Here is a 22466-nt window from a genome sequence, read left to right on the forward strand (position 1 = left end):
CAAGCTAATGGGTATTCCCAGTCTCTGGAAGTCCTCCCAGGCTTGGCTGGGGTCCATGGGTGAGTTTAGTGGGTAGGGGGCTTACCTTGTACCACTGTGTAGGAGGCCTCCACTGAAGACAGATTGGTAATGACGGTGACATCATCATCACGGTTGGAGTTCTCAATGTCAATGGTGATGGATTTCTCCATTTCCCGGTGCAGACTGGTCACCACCCCCGTAGGGCGTGTCACATTGGTCAGGCGGCCCTCGTGGTCATAGCTGGAGGACAGACACACAGGTTTGGAAGCACAGTTACTGGAGCCGAAGACTTTCCCACCACTCAGAACCACACAAGGGCCAGAGAGACTGGAAGATGGAGTGGCTGGGTAGTGTATCACACTGAGGCTCCTTGTCACAATCAGCAAGACCTGGCATTGGAGACCATCTATGTCCTTGCTCTTCCATACTCCTATAACCTCATCCCACTTGCCACTGCATAGTCTTGGACAGTCAGCCTGGGCCAAATGCCACCTCCATGCCTTGGCTCAAGCATAGCAGGTCTGGCCACCTATACCCCTTTCTCTGGCTGTATAGCCCCAAACCAACCACAGCACCCCAAGCAGCCTTCTTAGACTGTTTTCCCACTGACTCACTTGACCTTAGCACCCAAGTTTAGGTATACCAGTGATCAGTTCTGTTGCTAGAAAGTTGCCTGAGATTGGGCCCTTCTCCTTTATGTACATCATCTTTTCTCTTAAACTGTGGAGTTATTTTTTCCATCTCCTTTAGCAAAAAACCTTGCTGTTCCACTTGGTAGGATGTTTTCCCACATTGTAATCAGAAAGCTTGGACCCTCCATAGGCCCTAGGAAAGAGACTTGAGCTTCCTCAGATGAGATGTTACTAGAGAGGGGAGGAAGGGGGAGCAAAGAAAGTAGTTTACTTGGCCTCTAGGTGTGTCCCTCTGGACTGGGGACAAAGTTGGTGGGTTCTGAGTGATGGAGACTGGAGCTTGTACAGCATATAGGACAGCCAGTGAACAGAACAGAACCATGGTGGCTTATTTAACTTTGTCACGTAGGACAAAAAAAACAAATATGGGGGCTCCTGGGTGGCTCAGTTGTTGGATGTCTGCCTTCGGCTCAGGTCATGATCCCGGGACCCTGGGATCGAGCCCTGCATTGGGCTCCCTGCTCTGCGGGAAGCCTGCTTCTCCCTCTCCCCCTGCTTGTGTTCCCTCTCTGTCAAATAAATAAATAAAATGTTAAAAAAAAAAAAAGCAAATATGGATGGTTCTTGGCAAATGGTTTCAGAATAAAGGAATGCAAGGAATGCAGACCTGGTGAGTGATTTGAGAAAATGTGATAAGAAATTTTGCTTCTGGGGATGTTTGAAAGCTGAGAACAGAACATTAAGCTGGATGGCCAGTTGGACAAAGGGGGTGGGGAGAGGAGAACTTCGAGCTGGGAGCCCAGCTTTTGGCTCTACCCTCATCATTTGCCCACAGCACTAGGCAATGGGTGGTGCAGATACTACATTATAGTGGTTATACCATCAGGGCTTTCCAGGTAAAACACGGATGGGACTCAGGCTCTCCCTGTCAAAGGGACTCCCTTTTGTCCTCTTCTCTGTTAAGGAAACTGCCTCTCAGACAGGTGTCCAAAGATGTTAGTGACAAATTAGAATAACCTAAATGGTCATTCATCAGAGATTTGTTAAATAAGGATGTATCCATAAAGTAGAAACCTCTAAAGCCATCAAAATTGATGACAGTGATTTCTATCAGAGTGAAAAAAAAATGTATATATTATTGAGTGGAAAGAGTAGAGCACAGGGATATATTCCCCTGATAGTAGAAGAAAGTCTCTCAAAATATAGACATCTCAACATTAACGATAGTTTTTCTGCATGTGTTTGTATGTTCCCATATTTTAGGAATTATTTCTAACCAATATGCCTGACTTCCATGTCTTATGATTAGAAACAAAAGGTATTTAAATGAAATAGAGAATAAAAAGACAAAAGATCAATGAGACTAAGAGCTGGTTTTTTTAAAAGATAAAATTGACAACCCTTAGTTAGACTCACCAAGAAAAAAAGATGAGAGGGCTCGAATAAAATCAGAAACGAAAGAAGAGATGTTACCACTGATACCACAGATATACAAAGGATCATAAGAGATTACTACTAAGGAGTTTCAATCAGTAATCAAAAGCGTTCCAACAAACAAAACTACAGGGCCAGATGGCTTCACTGGTGAATGCTACCAAACATTTGAAGACTTATTAATAGCAATCCTTCTCAAACTCTTCCAAAAAAAGAAGAGGAGGGAACTATTCCAAACTCATTTTCTGAGGCCAGCATTACTCTGCTACCAAAACAAGACAAGGACAACAAACGAAAAGAAAATTACAGACCAATATCTCCGATGAATATAGATGCAAAAAAACTCAAATCGTATTCATATTTAAATTACATGTAGAAAATCATATTCAACAGTACCTTGAAAGTGGGATTTATTCCAGGGATGCAAGGATGGTTCAAAAGATGCAGAAAAAGCATCTGACAAAATTCAACATCCATTAATGATAAAATCAACAAAGTGGGTATAGAGGGAATGTACCTCAACATAATAGAGGCCATATATGACAGATCCACAACTAACATCATACCCACTAGTGAAAAACTGAAAGCTTTTCCTCTAATATCAGGAAAAAGAACAATTAAACAAGAAAAAGAAGTGCATCCAAATCAGAGAGAAGTAAAACTGTAACTGTTTGCAGATGGTGTGATATTACACATAGAAACAGAACCAATAAATTCAGTAAAGTTGCAGGATACAAAAATCAATATATAAAAATCTGTTGTGTTTCTATACACTAATAACAAACTAGCAGAAAGACAAACAATCCATTTATGATTGCATCAAAAAGAATAAAAAAAACCTAGTAAGAAATTTAACCAAGGAGGTAAAAGACCTCTTATACTGAAAGCTATAAGACATTGATGAAAGAAATTCCACGTTCATGGACTGGAGGAATCACAATGTCCACACAATTCAATGCAATCCCTAACAAAATTCCAATGGCATTATTCACAGAAACAGAACAAATAGTCCTAAAATCTGTATGGAACCAGAGAAGACTCCTAATGGCCAAAGCAATATTGAGAAAGACGAACAAAGCTGGAGGCATCATGGTTCCTGATTTCAAACTATATTACAAAACTATAATAATCAAAACAGTAGGGGATGGGCATAAAAACAGACATACAGGTCAATAGAGCAGAATAGGGAGCCCAGATATAATAGGGAGCCCACACATGTATGCTCATTTAATTTACCACAAAGGGGTCTAGAATATACAATGGAGAAAGGACAGTCTCTTCAATAAATGGTGTTGGGAAAATAGGACAGCCACATGGAAAACAATGAAACTGGACTGTTACATAAAAATTTACTCAAAATGATAAAAACCTTGAAGACCTGAAACCATAAAACTAGAAGAAAACCTAGATGGTAAGCTCCTTGACATAAGTCTTGGCAATTTTTTGATTTGACCCCAAAAGCAAAGGCAACAAAAGCAAAAATAAACGAGTGGGATTGCATCAAACTAAAAAGCTTCTGAACAGCCAAGGAAACCATCAACAGAATGAAAAGGCAACTTACTGAATGGGAGAAAATTTGTGCAAATCATATATCTGATAAAGGGTTAATATAAAAAAACCTTATACAGTTCAATAGCATAAAAGCAAACAACCCGGTTAAAAAATATACAGAGGATCTGAATAGACGCTTTTCCAAAGAAGACACACAAATGGCCAACAGGTACATGGAAAGGTGCTCAACACCACTAATCAATGGGAAATGCAAATCAAAACCATAATGAGGTATTACCTCACACCTATCAGAATGTCTGTTATCAAAACCATAAGAAATAAGTGTTGGCAAGGATGTGGAAAAAAGGAAACCCTTGCACACTGTTGGTGGGGATGTAAATTGATATAAACACTATGGAACACAGTATGGACTTTCCTCCTAAAATTAAAAATAAAATTACCACATTATCTGGCAATTCCACTTTAGGTATCCATCCAAAGAAAATGAAAACACAAACTCAAAAAGATCTGCATCCCATGTCCACTGCAGCATTCTTTACAATAGTCCAGATATGGAAACAACCTAAATGTCCAATGGAATATTACTTGACCATAAAAAGAATGAAATCTTGCAACTTGTGACAAAATGGATGGACCTTGAGGGCATTATGCTAAGTGAAATAAGTTAGAAACAAATACCGTATGATCTTATATGTGGAATCTTGAAAAAATAACCTGAGCTCATAGACACAGAGAACATCTTGGTGGTTACCTGAAATGGGAGATAGGTAAAAATGGGGGAAGGGGGTCAAAAGGTACAAATTTCCAGGTGTAAGTAAGTCATTGGGATGTAATGTACAGTATGGGGATAGGTAATAATACTGTACTGCGTATTTGAAAGCTGCTAAGAGAATAAATCCTAAAAGTTCTCATCACAAGAAGAACATTTTTGGTATCTCTGTATAATGATGGATGTTGACTAGACTCAGAGTGGTGATCATTTCACAATACATACAAATATCAAATCATTATGTTGTACAGTTGAAACATATCAATTTTAACTCAATATAAATAGGTAAGAAAATATGGATGGGACTGAGGAGATTATGCTAAGTGAAATAAGTCAAGCAGAGGAAGTCAATTATCATATGGTTTCACTTATTTGTGGAACATAAGGAATAGCATGGAGGACATTAGGAGAAGGAAGGGAAAAATGAAGGGGGGGAAATCGGAGGGGGAGATGAACCATGAGAGACTATGGACTCCGAGAAACAAACTGAGGGTTCTAGAGGGGAGGGGGTGGGGGGATGGGTTAGCCTGGTGATGGGTATTAAGGAGGGCACGTACTGCATGGAGCACTGGGTGTTATACGAAAACAATGAATTGTGGAACACTACATCAGAAAACTAATGATGTATTGTATGGTGACTAACATAATAAAAAAAAAAAGGAAAACAGTTCTAAGTGTTTGCGTGTGGGGCGCCTAAGGGAGTACTCGGTACCAGACAATATCCTCAACTCCTGCAGCCAAGCAGGGACCATATGAGGAGTTCCATGACCTGGGATCCAGGCAAAGATTTAATTCCAACGCACCTGGACACGTATGGTGGTTCCAGGTGCTGTGCTTCCTTCTGAGAACCGTAGTAGAAACTGGAGATTCTACTTTTGGGGAACAGAGGATTGGGGTTGAGGCCAGGATCTCAGGGGCCATGGGAAGAAAAACAGGTTATGTTCTCTTTAACTGTCAAAGAAGAGTGAGTTTCCTACAGCTGTACTTACTTGCCCGTGGAGTGAGTATCTTCAGATTCAGGTCTCTTTGCAAATAAGTCTACACATAGTTGCAAGGAGCTATGAGTTCCAGTAATGGGATCTCAAGGCCACTCAGTGGAACCACTGCAGCTTTGGCCTGTGTGGAGCTAAAGGGGCGCTTTTGACTCATTTATTCAGCAAGTATTTACTGAGTGCCTACTGCATGCCAGTCATTGTTCAAGACACTGGGGACAGGACTAAGAACAAAATGGATGAAAATCCCTGCCTCCATGATGTACACATGATGGACAGGGCAAAAATAAACCATGATTTAAAATATAGAGTATGTCAGATGGTAACAAGTGGTAAGGATTAAAATAAAGGAGGGAGAGAGAGAGAATGCACGTGTATAGGGGTGGTTGTAATTTTAAGTAAAGTCCTGGGCCTTTCAGGGACACAGGCTGTTCTTCCCCAGCTGACCGTGTGTGAAAGTACTATAAAGCAAAAGGAATTCACCATCTTTTTAGGAGCAACAAGAAAACCTAACACATTTGAACTCCTACAATTGAGAATTTGTGACAATTGGATTTATCCACATATTCAAAAAGCAGCTCTTCAAGAGAGAAAACAATCACACAGTTTCCATGTAACTTGTGAACTTCTTTTTTTTTTTTTTTTTTTAAAGCATCCTGCCCATATTTTTATTCAACTAGGGACCCCTCCTGGAAAATACTCCCCCAGTTAGAGCTAGCGTCTAAAGGTGCACCTAAGTCCGAACTTCTTTATTATGGTCTCTAAGTCAGGCCTAATTCAGAATGGCCTCCTGAGAGTGACACTGTTTTGTCCTCAGTCATGTCAGCCAACAAATTATCTCTGAAATGCACTGGGTCCTTAGGTGGGACTGCTAGAAGGGAAGGTGAAAATCTTATAGGTGTTTGGGTTATGGTAGAGTTTTAGCCTAAGTTGGTGTGAGAGCTAAAGATGGCACTCAGATGGTGCCTACAGAGGCAGGGTCACTGGCTGGTAAAGTTTGATCAAGTCCCAGTGCCCTGAAGGATGCTAGGATGCTTCTGAAATTCGAGGAGGACAGCTTGGCCCAAAGGGAAAGAGAGCAAGGGAAAGCAATTCTGCAACGCAGGAAATTTCCAGCAGGTGGCAACAGCTTCCTTTCCATTCTCCCAAACCCATTTGCCTACCAACTAGAAATGAAGATTCCTGGACTTAGGAGTGATCAACAATGGGGTCTTCTGTTCTCTCTCTTGTTCCCCATTCCCTCTGCAACAATCCTCCCCAACTTACTAAGTTCTCAGCCAGCAGCAATACCTCGACAGAAAGCAAGCAAGGACTCCAAATGCGAGCTTGACCAGATCCTTCACCGTCGCGAAGAGCCAGATCCTTGCAAATTCCATCCCAGTCTCGGCAGGGCCTGGCGAAATCACGCCTTAACAATTTTCCCCAGCCAGCATCCCACTGGTTAATACCTGCAGCAGTAGGCAGTGTGACCAAGCACTGCCCGCAGGAGTGACGGAATACAGCTTTTTTGGCACAACAAACGGCAGGACTATTAAGTATGAGATAATTGTTAGGGGAAATATGACCAGCTCTCACATCTTTTAATATACCTAGCACTTTATCTGTATTGATCTGCTTCTGCTAAGGAGGAAATTCAGAGTTTATCTACCTGTCTGTGCAATCAAGTGTGTTGCTGGACCTACTGGCAAATTACGGGAGTCCCACCAGGATCTTGCCTTTTAGATTCTAATTTCCGCACCCATGGCAAACATGAATAATCAGCAAAGTTAATGAGCACTTGCTCTCCCAGGTGCTGTGCATGTCCAATATCCTGAAGCTGGAAGGGCAAGCGGGCAAAAGAAATCGGACAGCCCTTGTAGGGAGGATGTTCAATATCATAGACCTAGCAGTGCAAATCACTTAGAAGTCAAGGAGAGGGGACATGAGTATCTTGAGGCCACAAGTTGACATTAAAGTCAGGAAGACAATGTGACTAAACAATATTAAAAGCTATGTGGATAGCCAATCCTGCTGCTGGCTAGGGTAGGGTGCTGTTGAGAAATACTTAACAAATGTACTTACTCATAGAAAGTTGTCCATCCTGTTTCATCACTCTTGGTGGCTAGTAGGCCAGTGTTCCCATCATAGGTCATGAGGCCAAGCTCTAGATTCTGCGTGGACACGACTTTGAGACCTCCGTTGGTGCCCACTGTGAGGGTGATGATCTGGTTGTCAGGCATGAGCAGGTGGCGGGGCATGCCACTACTGTCCCGACGGATCTTCAGGGAATTGCCGTTATTGTCAATCAATTCAGTGACATCATTGTCGGCACTATAAGTGAAATTGTACAAGTACTCCCCAGTCACCAGGCTCACAGTGTACTGGTGGATGCCATCGGCGTTGAAAACATACAGCTCCTGTTCTCCAGGGGATGCAGCCTCATACTGGTTGAAAGCATTAAGAATGGGCTTGTTTTTGCTGACTGCCCTAATCCGAATATTTCCAAGGTCTGCGATGTAAATGGTACCATCTGGAGCTACAGCTAAGGATGATGGGGAGTTCAAGATGGCATCAGTTGCATAGGCATCATCTCCCGAGTAGCAGTTGCAATTGACATCGTTTTTGCAGTCACAGTCTGAGGCTGCCCCAGCTAGAAGGCAGATCTCCCCATTGGTTGTGACCTGGCGTAGACGGTTAATCTTCTTCTCATCTGTCTCAGTGATATAGAGGACCCCGGTGTGGGAAATGGCAATGGCACTGGCTGACTCCAGCGCAGAATGAATGGCTAGTTTGCTGAGTGAATAGTCAATCCCAGGAACCTGGCAGTGCATGGGGCGTCCTGCGATGATGCTGACTTGGTGATTCTCAGTGATTCGAAGGATGACGTTGTTCTCGAGAACATACAGGGAATTGTCCATGGGGTTGACAGCGAGGTCTGTTGGCCACTCCAGGCGAACCTGTGGATGACATGGCATCAAATTAAGGAGCAGCCTCTAACATGCCCAGTGTTTAACTGTGAGGCACATATATTGGTTTTACGCAGCGGGGGAGAAAAGACTTACTTTTTTACCCATAATGTATGAGAAGTGCCCATCACCAAACCACTTGCCCGCTGCCCATGTCAAGTGGACACGATGAAGAAGAGGCCATGTAACAAACATCTCCTGTGATATCATCTACTGTGGCTAGAGTAGGTCACCAGCTCTACCCATGAAGCTCTTCTCAGTCCCAGAAGATTGGACCAAGGTCAGAGTCATCATATACAGTTGTACAGGTAATTCACCACACAAGGGGCTAGTGTAATCCATCCCATCCTCTGCTCATCAAGCCATGGGCCTAAGGAGGCTATGTTCATTTAGAGGCAGCACTTTTATCTAATACACAAAAGGAGCCATGTTGTTTGGACCCAAGGGTTGCCAATGCACAGGCCGGCTAGTGAACTACAACTTGAGCATTTGCTTGAAGAAATGAACTGGGCCTTCTCTGCAAAATTGAAGCGGCCATCTTGGCGGCAAGTTGTCAGTATGTTGTGGAATTTGAGCTGAAATTAATGAGGTTGACTGAAGGTTGAAAAGGCCCTTATAGGAAGGGCAAACATATATTTTGGGATGTTTGAGGATCCATATAATAAAGTCCAGTTTCTCCTGCTGTACATTTGAGTGAGCCCCTGTTCTCTGCCCCCATAAGAGCCCATACTAACGGAATATCACTTGGGGGAATCTTGTAGATGGCTTTGCTCTAGTTTACTACTGCACAAAGTAAAGGTTTATATAGTGAGGATGCAATCATTTCAGATTAACAGGGAAGTTCTGATTGACATATAACACTGTATAGTACATTCTCAAACCTACAATAATGATGGAGAAGAGAGGTAATTACACAGTAACTCCTACCCTGTAATCTGCCATGGCTGGAGTGTGTCACCAGCTCCACTTTCTGAGCAGAACTCCCCCCGACCCCCCATCCCCCCCCCCCGCTTTCCTTTCTCTCTTGTGCTCTCTCTCATTCCTATCTGACATTTCCCATTCCATCTTGCTGTCTAGTTCATCTCAAGCCTTCTACAAACAAACCTGTAATCTGTATCTATATCTCTTCCTCCCACTCCACTTTCAACCCAAACAGGCTGCAGGTGAGAACTTCAGGCTGAGAGCCAGGTGTGGCATAGTGATGAGAAATAAGAAAGTCCCACCTGGGCCACATCCATGCTGGAGTCACAGCTCAGTGGCCGGACAGCAGTGAGGTCATTGGAGCCCAGCAAGGTAGAGATGATTCCATTCTGGTCAACCTTCCGGATCATGGTGGCATCAACAAAGTACATGAGCCCGTTCTTGTCTACTGCAATACCTGATCAAGACAAACAGTGGGAGTGTGTCTCTTGGCAAGGAGTAGGGCTTGTGGGGGTGGAGGTGGGGATGCCCTATTGGGCATTACCTTCTTGGACCAGGGACCTTCCTGGATGGATTCACAGGCTTAGAGCAGTGGCTGTCAACCTTTAAAGGTAACCCCCTTTCCCATGAGCACTGTGCTGAGACCTGCATAGTTCCTGGGGTGCTGGCTGTATCACCACCCAACTGAAGAGTGAACTTTGGGCTGCAAATGAACCAAGGCTGCAAATGAATGAATGGGGAAATAACTTGGCATCTGCTCTCTTCAGAAAGTAAGTTATTTCCCAAGTTCACTGCTTGAAAAATTACTGGTAGTAAATTACTTGAATACCCTTCACAACTAATTACAACACTGAGGTTGAGAAACAGTGATTCTTGCTGTCACAGACTCCCAATTCAAAATATATCCTCCAGGAAACAGTCCCAATTAGGCCTTGACTCTACTCAGTATGCCCTGTGGGAACACCTGTCCTAGCACTCTCCTGGTAGGATGCACACAGTGGCTTCTATTTCTTTGGCACCTTCACCCTAGGGCCCAAGCCCAAGGCTCCTCATCCTTAATCCACGCTGCCAGTGGTAGCTAAGAATGCTAATAAGAATTGGGCCTTCGAAGGACCAATCAGTCTTTAACCTTAAGTATCCCTGGTCCTTTTCAAATAGAGATCCATTGATCTCTGTTTGAAGTAGAACCATTGATTCTAAGAACAACCCCCCTCCCCCCTCGCCGGCCAATCCCAGGCCCTTGGAAATTATACCCATTCTTAACTGCCACCATTTATTGGGCTCTTAAAAAATGTCAGGCCCTGTGCTTAAGACTACGCATGCTACTGTTGAACATGAACATCTGGGAGTGGCTGGAGGCCCTCACTGGGCTCTTTCTCCAGCTGGCCCCTGGCTCATGGAGCTAACGTTTCCCCCTGACTCCGTGTGACTGGCAGCAGTCAGAAATCTCCAGGAGCAATCCACCCCACTTTCCATTTGTAGCCTATGTGGGTGATGAAGTTTACTTCAGATAAACACATTTTTTTTTTTTTAAATAACCACACATCAAAGCAACCTATCAGAGTGAAATTACTGTAGGGAAAGCTGTGTTTGGGACTGCCTGGGCTTAGTTCACTTGCAGTTAAGAAGAAAGCCAAGCTTGTGGCAAGCTTATTCTGGGGGACGGGCTTTCTTCCTTGGGAGCCTTTACCTCGAGGGCTCATCAGGGTGGCATCCACGGCCTTCCCTCCATCTCCACAGCGGGCTTCATCGAAGGGCAAGCATTGCTCTCCAGTCCCTGCCACCACTTCTGAATTCCCAGCCAGGTCTTTAGCTCCACTTAGAGACTTGACTCGGTAGATTCGCCGACTGTTGGTGTCAGACACGTAGAGAGAGCCGGACACAGGGTCTACTGCCAAATAGTACTTGTGTGCTGGGTTGTTGCTTTAGAAGAAGCACAAAGAGAAATGAGAAGGGGGCTAAGCAGCTGGTCTACTGGATCAAAGAGATGACAAAAATCTTAGCAAGACTCTAGCCATTTCCAGTGTCTTTCCACTTTATTGAACTGGAAAGAATCTAACATAACAGCTTAGTGTTCTAACACATCATGGCTCTTAGCTACTGACTTCTAATTGGACCTAAACTCATCCTATGCAGAGTTCATTGTTTCCCATCGTACTAAAATGTCACTGCTTCATTCAGCTGGTACGAAAGATCCCACTCTGGTCCTGCTTTTGTGTTTGTGTTTTGTGTGTATCAGCCTTCTTTACTTCCCCCTATGGGTTTGATCTGTTTCTCAAGTGGGATTGAGGAACACTTCCATGAGACAAGGTTTTCTTTTTAGTCCATGCTTCCTCAATGCCTCCAGGGTACTAGATCATGAAGACTGGGGCAACGTAGAGTTTTCCTAACTTTGTGATGGGAGGGTTCCAGAGCGATCCCTAGTCCTCAGCCTCAGATCTTACCTACTATTCTTTAGTGTGGATATGAATAAAGTTGGCTTTTTTTTTTTTTGAAGAAATTTGATGTCTTGCTGATATCACGCCCAGAATCTGGATTACTGAGGGAGGAGATATAGTTTTCATATTTTGGGTGAAGATACAGGTATGGACCAAGATTTGCAAGGCCCTAAGCTACACTAGGAGAGAAATACCCTCGTGTGTGAGAAATATAATAGGAAGGCACTAAGCCTCAGAGACCTGGACCTCTTTCTCTGCCATGTATCTAGCTGCCCTATATGTTGCTGATTAGGACAGGACTAAGACAGAGGAAACTCTAAACTCAATGCTGACCTAGCTGGTGACCTGAGGTAAGTCTCTTGGCCATGTTGGGTCCTAGATTGCTTATTTGGATAATGAAGAAATCAGATCATTGTTCATGTCCCTTTTGGCTCAAAACCTTACAGTTTCTTCCCTTTGCAGTGTCTGTCACTTGTTGGAGGTTGAGACCAGAATAGGTGCTCATGCTATTTCTATACTGGTTATTAAAGTCACTACCTCTAGGATACCTGTAGTGAATGCCTCTCTGTCCTAGTGTGGTAGATAAGGTTTTGATGTCACATGCCAAAAATGAGCACAGGCCTTTTGTTTTTCAGTTATTTTTCCATTGTAGTTTGGAATTATGGGAAGGAAAAGGATGGGAGAGGTGAAGGCAAGGTGAGGGTGATGATAGTGTTGGATGCATTTGTCCTATAGACATTAGCTGGTAAATTACTAATTAAGACACCCCCATTTGGGTCCTTCCCCGATTTAAGGAAGAAAAGAACTAGGAAGTTATTTTTAGGAACAATTTGTGAATCAAGACCATCTTTAATTCCAGCTTCTCCTCAGGTTGCTATTAAGACACATAACTGAACTAGAAGTCAAGGTCTTTCTAAAATTCCAGCCTAGATCGCTAGTTTAAAAGAGTAGGCCACCAGGGTTCCTTTTCTTTCCTTCACTTCCTTCCTTCTTCTTCTTCTTCTTTTTTTTTGGCTCTTAAGTCTTTAGAGAATATCCACATATGCAAAACAAATTAGGGCAGAAAGGGAAAACTTCATGCCATTTTTTAATTAGATGCTGTACTTTGTTACTGAATGAATAGTAGCTGGCGTGATCAACAGAAGGATCAGGGCACTGCACATCTGTGCCTATCTATGAGCAAGATAATTAATTCTGGACTTTCTAGGGAGCCCGATTCAAAGAGGCTTTTCAAAAACTCTGGCAGAAGAGCAGATGTGTGAGGGTGTGGGGTCAGTTATTGCTGGGGTCTCATTTTATCCCATGGTGTCATACCCATCCCAACCAAGATTCTTACAGAGACTCTTGGGTAGATGGACAGCCATGCCTCCACATCTGTGAATGTGGTGAAGGTCAAACGGGGTATGTGAATTTGAACGGGGGGTGGTGTTCCAGGGCACTGTTGCTTTTTTTTTTTTTTTTTACTTGTCCCAGTTGGGGAGCCTGTAAGCAGCCAGTTTGGGAATATGGAGGAGGAGGCCAAGGGCTCATATGCATGGCTTTTCCACTGACTTTGATGATCTTGTACAACTTGATTCCAGTCTATGTCTAATTCTCATGTAACATCAGGAAGAAGCCCCTTCCATGTTTCATTTCAAGAAGAAGCAGCATTCCCTTAAGTATTAAAATACATCGTTTTGCTTTTCTCTCTTCTTCCAAATAAAAAAGGTCACTTTCCTTCCATTTCAGTGCAACCTGGGGCAACCTGGCATTTTCCTAACTTTGTAATGGGAAGCTCCTCAGAGCCATATGCACACATATGTGTGTTGTGCACTATATATGTGAATTTTACCAATATGGTTTTAAATGACAACCTGGAGCAGTTGAATGACAAAGGCTATTTAGACAAAAACTACTTGGTCTACACCCTTCCTACTACTTAAAAGTGATTTAACTCCATGAAAATTCCCAATGCATCTGACTGTTGGATTTGTTCTGACCAGCAGATTGTCAGTTAACTTGTTTTTTTTTAAAATGACCATTATACAGGGGAAAAATCATTAATGAGTTGAAAATGAGTTTTTGACCCGTTTCCAGTTCATTAAAGCTTTTGTGAACCCAGTCCAGCATTTACAAGAGCCAGAAGTTTGCCTCAACTCTTTAGCCCAATTATGGGCCGCACTGAGCAGTCGGGATAAAAGTTCGCTGAGGGTTCATTATCTTGCACTTGCATCTCCCGGAAATTCTAATTACTGTCAGCTTATTTGGTTGCTTTTTGGACTGCATTTCATAATTGCTAAAGCTTATCATATCCACAACACACAATTAGCACATAAAAAAGTTACTATATTTGGTACATAAAAATACACAACATTACACAAGAAGCACAAAACAAAAAGCAAACACAAGGAAGCAAACGAACCATATCAAATTATATGGGAAAGAGTTCTTCATCTTACCTATGTTTAAACTCTTTATTTCTTTATAGAAAGAAAACAGAAGGAAAAAGAACAAACAGTTAGCTGAAGAATTGATGATAAAGCAAACACAACATTTTCATTTCTTGTATAATGGGGCCCAAAAAAGGCAGTCTTTTTCTTTTTTTTCCCCTTCTAGCTGACAGCTCCTGGCTCAATTACTTGGGAAGTACCCCTGATTTTGGACTCCTCCTGGCCATTGAAAAATCTAGACAAGAATGCTTGAATTCTCTGACCAGCGATGTGGCTGTCACATGACACACAGGTGGCAACAGGTGGAACAGGTCTTCTGGCTAATGAAAGGATGGCAAATAGGTTACCGCTTGAGTGCCAATACCTATTGATTAGTAATGGCTGCCAGGAGGGCGGGAGTAGGATTCTGAAGCCAAATGCAAGATCAGCTGTAAAGAGTGCTGTGACTCATTTGTAATGTGTGCCCTGGGTGTGGGAGGGAGCCTGGTGCCACCTGTGCCATCTATTTGCCATTACAAGGGTAGAGTGCATTACAGGGTAGAGTCCGTACCACCCAAGAAAGCCTCTTCCCAAATCCATCTGCAGTTTGGCAATCATTCTGTTGAACCCTGAGAGTCTCAACCATTTCCTAGCCCTGCTCCGTGACACCTTCCTTCTCCCTATCTCATTTTGCCTGTGTGGACCCCAACTATGCATTCTCTCTTACAGATAACACCCATACATGAAATCATGGGTATTAGCATCTTCTCATAATTGGAGCCAAAGACTCCAGTTACCATTCCCTTTTTTGGAAAAGTGGTAAAAGTTTTGCTGTCTTTTTTTTTTTTTTAACAAAAATACATGTCAATTTCAACAGGAAAGTGGCTAAAAGTTAGTAACATTAGGGCAAAGAGGAGAGAGGCTAAGGCCTCGATAAAGAGAACTGCTTCTCATTCCTGAGGCTTCTAAGGCCACAGTGGAAGGAGTCTCTAAGCCTTCTTTCCTTCTGGCTGAGGGAGGAGGCTTCAGGGAAGGGACAAAGAGGGTTTAATGCCCTGATTCCTGCTTAGGTGCAGCCCGGGCCTCTGCCAGGGGCCATGATTAGTAGTGGGTTTGCACAGGGATTACATTTTTATATTTTATTCCAACGTGTTAGTTTTCGTTAAAAAAAAAAAAAGTTAATTAAATGATGCTGATAACTCCTGAGCTCTGACTGACATAGTGCAATTTAAGATTCATTCCGCAAAGCCTGGTATGTCAGGGTGGCAGCCGGGAATTCTCACGTCTATTTTATATTGCTTAATGAAAGTGAAATGTTATCTGCCACCAGTGGTAGTCATATTTGGCTCTTAATTATTGCAATATCAATTCCAGTTTTTTAGTCAAGATTTTGTGAAAAGACTGGATGGGATTTGGGTCTTCAGACATGACCTACTTCTTTCCTAAGAACATCTGCTTTAAGTTGATTAATATAATATCTATGCTGGGGGAAAGGAGAAGAGCACGAATAGGGGGACCAAGTCACTGAAGGTATAGTCCAAATGAGCATATGGATATGAGCTTTGGAGAAAGGCTGAGGTCACTGCTATTCCAGTCCAGGGCCATTGGCAGGGTGGGTGCTTAGTGGCCAATAACCCAAAATAACAGCACTGAGTCAGTCTATGTAGATCAGCACTGGTGCCTTACTTACAAAGGACAGGCCTAGGCTTTGTGTCCATGCCTCAATATTGCAAACCCTTTAGGCACAGCCTTCAAGGGCAAAGTGGTGTCTTGGATTCAAGAATTGAGATGGCTTAGCTCTGCACACTGTGAGTCTCAATGAGTTCTCTGTGAGGCCTTCAAGGCTCTCCAAGCACACTCAGTTTATCATGAAGAGCCCTCATCAGGCTGTCTTGTGATTTATGCATGTGTGTTTGTCTTCCTCACTTTGTCGTGAATGGGAGCAAGTAAATATAGATATGACATACTCATCTCCTTGGTGCTGGTTCTTAGTAGGGAGTCCTGGAGAGAGTAGGGACTGGCAAAAATGGGTTCTTGAGTGACAGAAGGAAGGAATGAGGCTGCTTCCCTTAGTGCTGGGCAGACCATGCCTTAGACTAGTTCCAGTCCCTTATGTTCTGCTCAGAATCACAAAGCTGCAATCAGTTGAGACTATTGCCTCTTTCCTTTCCAACTCTCTGTGTGGCACAGAATAGGGTGAAATTGGAGTGGCCACAGTTTTTTGTTTGAGTTCTAATGAAAGGGAAGTTGGTTGGGATAAATTTAGTTTAGATTTAAGGGGGACATGGTTATATGGCTCATATGGAGTTCTTTCACTGTCTAGTTAGATTATTGCTAGTGATTCTGGTATAGAAGTGGCTTTCAGGTACAGTCTCGCCTTATGGTGCAGATTTACCTAGCATTATTACTGGAAGTGTAATGCCCAATGTCACCAAATGGGTGTGGCTTGGCTTGTTCTGAGTGGGCCCCTAGCTCATTCCACTGATGTTAATGGTCTCTGCAACTTGAGAGACATGGAACCAAGGACAAATTCCAACAAAAGGCAGGACACAGGTCTGTGTCTCCTTTAACTCAAGCAATGTGTCTTGAATCCCTGGTGTGGATCAAACACTACTCTAGTCATCAAGGGGCAAAGATGCCAGAGGTGCCTGCTCTATAGAAGCTCACACACTAGCGCCCTAAAGACTTACACAGAATATTTCACTATTACCAAGACATCAATGACAAGTTGGTTCATGAGTGTCAACTCAAAGACTATTTAGATTATTCACTGTACAAGGAAACCTGAAATGCCCAGAAATACTATGAAAAAAGCCTGATAAAGGTTTTCCCAAATTTTACAACTCTAACAACTTTCATATCACCAGTAATCAGTTGTGAACATGAGACAACATCTACTAATTTATCAATAATCTGAAACACATTTTGACTATAGTTATCCTAGAGGAAAGACAGAATATTGCTCTATTCTTTCTAGAGATAATGACATTATAGAATCATTGTCATATTAAAAGATGATCAAAGAGTATGCAGCCAAAAAGTGTAGGTAAACAAGTATCATGGAAGTATAATAGTAGTTAATGAATAAGAAAATTTAGGTAATTTATCTGGATTTTGTGATGTTTGTACTAATTGTTGGCTTTTCAAAATATGCAATTTGTTTTGGTTTCTTTTCTCATCCTGAATAATATTCAGTTTCATTCTGAAATTATGTAAGATTGAGGCTCCACGAAACCTGGACATGTCTTAGTAAAAGAGCTTTGAAAACAGTGCCAAGAACTGCCCAAAGTTTTATGGGGATATTTTTGTTATTGTTATTCTGGGGAGGGATGCTGTGTTATATTTTGTTTCATCACCTTGGTGTTTATACTCTGACCACACAGGGAAAGCATTTCCTTGGTAATTATAACCATATATTCCTCCCTAACATTCTATACTGGTATCAAGTAGGGTCTCTTCTTACTGAAATTCTCAGGCAAAGCTTATATTTGGTGAAGGTTTCTTCTAACTTCTGCTGCCCTTGCCCTTGTTCCTAGGCTCCCACTCTTTTGTGACTCTTCCCTCTCCAGCACTAACACATCTGGACTGGACAATTCCCTTCCCTGAAGATCTTCCCTGATGCAATGTTGCTATTGCCCACTTCAAAAGCACCATCAGAATCTCAGCATGCGGAACTGTTTTAGTTGGGGGAAAAAAGCATATTTAATATCATAATATAATTTTGTATTTGGAAAATAATTTTTTTTTAGATTTTCAAACATTATAGAAAGTGTGAGATTCTTACGTGTAGCACAAGAGGTCAAGTTAAGAAAAGGCAGAGAGGCACTGTCCCATACCTTATAATTTATTGCCTTACTGGGATACAATCCCTAAGATATTCTCAAGTTGGGAAGGAAGGAAAGATTTTCACACAACAGAAATTCACTCTAGGATATTAATGACTGACAAATTTACTCTATAAGGCTTGGGTTTTCCAAGGATCACCTGGAAAGGGTGTAGTTGTAAGAAAGGAAATGGGCTGCTAAGGGTGGGATAACAGGTTTTTTGGGGAAGTGGCTGTTGAAAATGTCTTGAATGCTGATGGAACTGAAGCATACAAATGATAACCACTTTACCTAAGAAGGCGGCTCTTTTTAACATTAGAAGTTTTCTAAGCGTGTAGAACTCTGCCCCTGTATGTTTCGGATAGGCAAAGGAAGGAGGAAGAGAGAAGGTAAGTGAAGGAACCACGGGAACATTTATATACCATTCTGATTCAGAGGCTCAGCTCTGGGGAGGGTAAGTGAGATCGGGATGGGCACTGATTTCTGAAACAAAATCATTCAGCTGCCAACTCACAATGGAGAAAAGACATAAGCAAGATGGATCTCTTTCCCCTCCTTCCTCCCTCTGCTGGTTACTGTTTTGAAGAGAGGGGATTGACAGCCCTTTGTTTTCAGGTATGTAGTGGGAAGAAAAGAAAAATCAAACCAGTGTTCTTGTAAAAGCTTAACTTCTAATTGTCTCTGGATACCTGGCTGATGAAAGCAAGAACAGGTCCAAAGGCAGTTAAAAAGTTTAAAAACCAAACCAAACCAAACCACACAGCTGTTGATGGAAATTGGTACACTCCCTCTAGCTGTCCTTGATGTCACCATGTGGGTATGGTGTGGCTTGCCCTGAGTAGGCCTTCACCTCCTTTCATTATTGTTATGGCCTCTATGACTTGAGAGACCTGGAATCAAGGAGAAATTCCAACAAAAGGCAGGACACTGGTCTGTGTCTCCTTTAACTCAAGCAGTGTGTCTTGAGTCCCTGGTGTGGACCAGGCACTGCCCTAGGTATCAAGGGGCGAAGATGCCAAAGGTGTCTATGCTATATAAGTTCAAACACTAGGGCCCTAAAAACTTACATGGAAATAACTGAAAAACAAGGCAGTAAATGGAGTCAACTTTGGTGGAAAACTAGAGTTGAAGTGACCCAGAGGAAGGTGAGAATTATTTCTGCTAGGGAGGTCAGGCTTCATGGAAGAGGGGACCTTCAAAATGAGTTTTAAAGATAGACACTATGAGGCAGATTAGATAGAGAAGCATTTAAGTAGAGTGAGTAGCATGAGTACTTTGGAGCCAGGGATGTAGCTGGCAAGTCCTGATTTGGCTCTGAGTGTCTAGAGCTGTGACAAAGAAGTAAGGGCCAGATGTGGAGGGTTGGTTACAAATGCCAGATTTAAAAAAAAAAAGTGTGACCCCCATGGAAAAGCAGAATGCTACCTTCACCCCCTTCCCTGCCTCCTTCCATAGTTCCCCACTGCCCACACGACTCCTGAGAAGAGGACTCTCCTAGGACAAAAAGGGAAATCAGTGTCTTGGGAAGGGGACCTACCTAGTTGGGGAGCTCTAGGAGATGTGGTTTATTGGATGGTCAGTTTGACAGCTTGAGGATTATCTAGCCTTTTCTATTTTATCTCCTTCTTCCTCTCATTGTTCATCTTTTGATTATTATAGCCTAGTCCACCCCATGGCCTCCCCTTCTTTGTTTCCATGATGGGTTGTTGGTTCTTCTAGAACACTCAGCCTGAATTGTCTCTCCTTGCCAGGTGCCCATCTGTCACCCTCACCTAGGAGCTCTCTGAGCCTGTGTTTCATCCCCTTCTAGACCTGTAGAGCCCAGCACATGCTTGGCTCACATCATGCTCAGTAAATGCTCACTGGATCACTGAGGCTGTAACCTTCTTGAGGTGGAGCTGGGTTTTTTTTTCTCTCTCTCTCCTTTAATCCCTCCCAGTGCTTGGCACAGTCTCAGCTCCCAAGAATACTCAGCAGCACTTGCTGATGCTCCATTCACTGATCTCTCTCCTAGAAGGGGCCACTAAAAGGCAAGTGCATGGTGACTAACATAACATAACATAATAAAATAAAATAAAATAAAATAAAATAAAAAAAAGGCAAGTACAACCTATGGCTTCCTCTAAGTCCTTCACGTGGTAGCTGAGGCTACTTCAAAAGGCACCACCACCTACTCAGTTGCTCAGGTCAAAAAATCCTAGTCATCACCCTTGATTCTTTTTTTTTTTTTTTTTTCCTTTTCTCCATTTCTTGTACCTGATCCATCAACAATTCCCATCACATTTGCTTTGAAAATATCTCCCATTTGGAACACTCCCTTATCTCCCCTCCTACCCACCACCATCACCCAAATCCTGGTCAACTGTTACAACTTTCCTATGGGCTTCTCTGCCTTCATGCTTGCACCTTATAGTCCATTCATTAACACAGTGGCCAAAATAACCTTTAAAAAGGGCAAATTAGATCATGTCAACTCTACTCCACTTCCAACTTCAACCTCTAATAGCCGTGCATTGTAACAAGAATATAATTTACACTTGTCAACAAGGTCAGTAAGACGCTGAAGCATTGGTCCCCCACTGACCTCTCTGACCTCCTCAGAGACACTTTCTCCTGAGCTCACTACACTCCAAGCCCTATTGGACTTCTATCAGTCCCTTAAATAAACCAGATTATTTGCTGATATTGGGGCTTTTGCACAACTTCTCTCTGCCTGGAATACTTTTCGCCGGATCTTTGTATGGCTGACCTCATCGTTCAGGTCCCATCTCAAATGTCACATAATCTGAAATGCTTTTGTGACTACTTTATCTTATGTAGCTTCCTTATCCCTCCCAACCCCCACCACAGTCCTTAATTTTTTACCCTGTTAGGTTTTCTTTAAAGCATTATTATTATTTTTTAATTTGTCCACACAATTAAGTTCCCCATCAGACCACAAGTCCAACTAGGGCTTTCCTTGTCCCACCTCTCCCCTCCTCCCTTGGCAGATAGTCCCTGATACATATTAAACAGTCATCAAGAATTTGATCCCTTATTTATAGACTTCATTTCTTCCTCCACTTACAGATCTAGGTTTGAGGGCCTGGAGCCAACTTTCCCGGGAAGACAGTTTACAAGAACTTTTGTCCAGCACAGAGGAGCCTGGACTTCAGATTTAGTAGCAAGCAATGACCAGGAGGAATCTACCAGGTGTGGCCAGAAGTTACCTAGCAAGGCCTATGCAGTAATTCTAAGTCAGACCCGTGCAAATATCCAGAGAATTTATGGAACGGTAGCGCAGAGAGGCACTCAATATAAACATGTGAATTAGCAAATGAACACCCGTGGTTCTCAAACTCTGATGTACATCACCATATTCTATAGAGCTTATCAAAGATAAAAGATGCCTTGGCTCTTCTCTAAACTTACTGAATCAGTGCCTCTGGGGTGGGCTCCAGGAATCTGTATTTTTAAGAAGCGTCACTGAAACAGACTCATAGCTTGAAGTCCTGGTTCTTTCATTGGTATGAATCAGATTCTCATGTGGAGGTTTTACAAAACCCAGCTACTCAGGTCCCATCTCAAGCACCATGACCTAAAGCTTTCACCCTTGTTTTTAAGTCAGGTGTTAACAATTGTATCAAATATGTGTGTGGTGTTTTATAGATTCAAAAAGCATTTCCTAACCCTTATTTGATTCTGCACCTAAGTTTCGAAGCTCATCCCATTATATGGAATATATATTCTCTGGAGAACCCCAATGTAGCCATCATTTACCCAGTGAAGCTTTGTAGCAACAGGAGCAAGAGAGCAACGGAAGGTTTTCTGTGTGGTCACTTACCGTAACTCCAAAATGCTGGTCACATTTCGAGAGGGAAAGATGCGCCGGATGTAATTGAAATCTCCAACGAAGAGGCTCCCATCAATTCCAACAGCCAGAGCTACTGGGGCCAACAGCTTGTTGCCTTCGGCAAGGCCATTGCAACTGGGACAGGAAATGCTTCGGCGGCGGCCATTGCCCATGATGCTGGTGATGATGGCAGGCTGCTGGGTCAGGAACTGGTTCTCCCCAGTGCCCTTGTGTAGGATTCCTGGGGGGCAGGAAATGGGGCTGGTTACTGAAGGCTTCCAGGGAGGATACATCTATCGGCTTACAGAGGGTGAGGGGCAGTGGTAGAGAGAAGAGAAACAGTAGGACTTTGACCTTTGGGGAACTCCCCTATTACCTCATGATGCTGAGAGAGCTGTAATGGGGCACTGACCCCCAAGGCTAAGATATTGTTTGTAGGGGTAACTGAATAAGAATTGTGAGGTACACTAAGGCAGATGGTTGGGGAAAAACAGCCCAACATTCTTTGACATTTAAAAGGAGAAGGTAGAGAGGGTAGCATGGATGGCTCAGTCAGTTGGTTAAGCATCTGACTCTTGATTTTGGCTCAGGCCGTGATCTCAGGGTTGTGAGACTGAGCCCCATGTCGGGCTCCCCGCTCAGTGTGGAGTTTGTTTGAGATTCTCTTTCTTTCCCTCTTCCTCTGCTTTGAGCATGCTCTCTCTCTCAAATAAATAAATAAATCTTAAAGAAAAATAA

General features: G+C 42.9%; 1 protein-coding gene across 3 annotated transcripts in view; it reads right to left on the reverse strand.

Annotated features, from left to right (window-relative positions):
* The window catches only part of TENM2 (teneurin transmembrane protein 2), a 926033-nt gene that overhangs the window by 48974 nt on the left and 854593 nt on the right, over window positions 1-22466 (reverse strand). For 2 of the 3 annotated variants that reach the window (XM_045901687.3, XM_045901680.3), the window contains exons 19-24: window positions 21720-21969; window positions 14103-14123; window positions 10917-11149; window positions 9529-9683; window positions 7422-8296; window positions 86-261 (exon numbers count right to left, since the gene is read on the reverse strand). In XM_045901687.3, coding sequence (XP_045757643.1) covers window positions 86-261; window positions 7422-8296; window positions 9529-9683; window positions 10917-11149; window positions 14103-14123; window positions 21720-21969 — 1710 coding nt within the window. The remainder of the gene's footprint in view (window positions 1-85; window positions 262-7421; window positions 8297-9528; window positions 9684-10916; window positions 11150-14102; window positions 14124-21719; window positions 21970-22466) is intronic. The other variant, XM_045901693.3, reaches the window with a different exon arrangement.

Source organism: Mirounga angustirostris, unplaced genomic scaffold, assembly GCF_029215605.1.
Source record: "Mirounga angustirostris isolate CCGP_5_RB_7025 unplaced genomic scaffold, mMirAng1.0.hap1 SCAF_7, whole genome shotgun sequence".
Lineage (NCBI taxonomy): Eukaryota > Metazoa > Chordata > Mammalia > Carnivora > Phocidae > Mirounga > Mirounga angustirostris.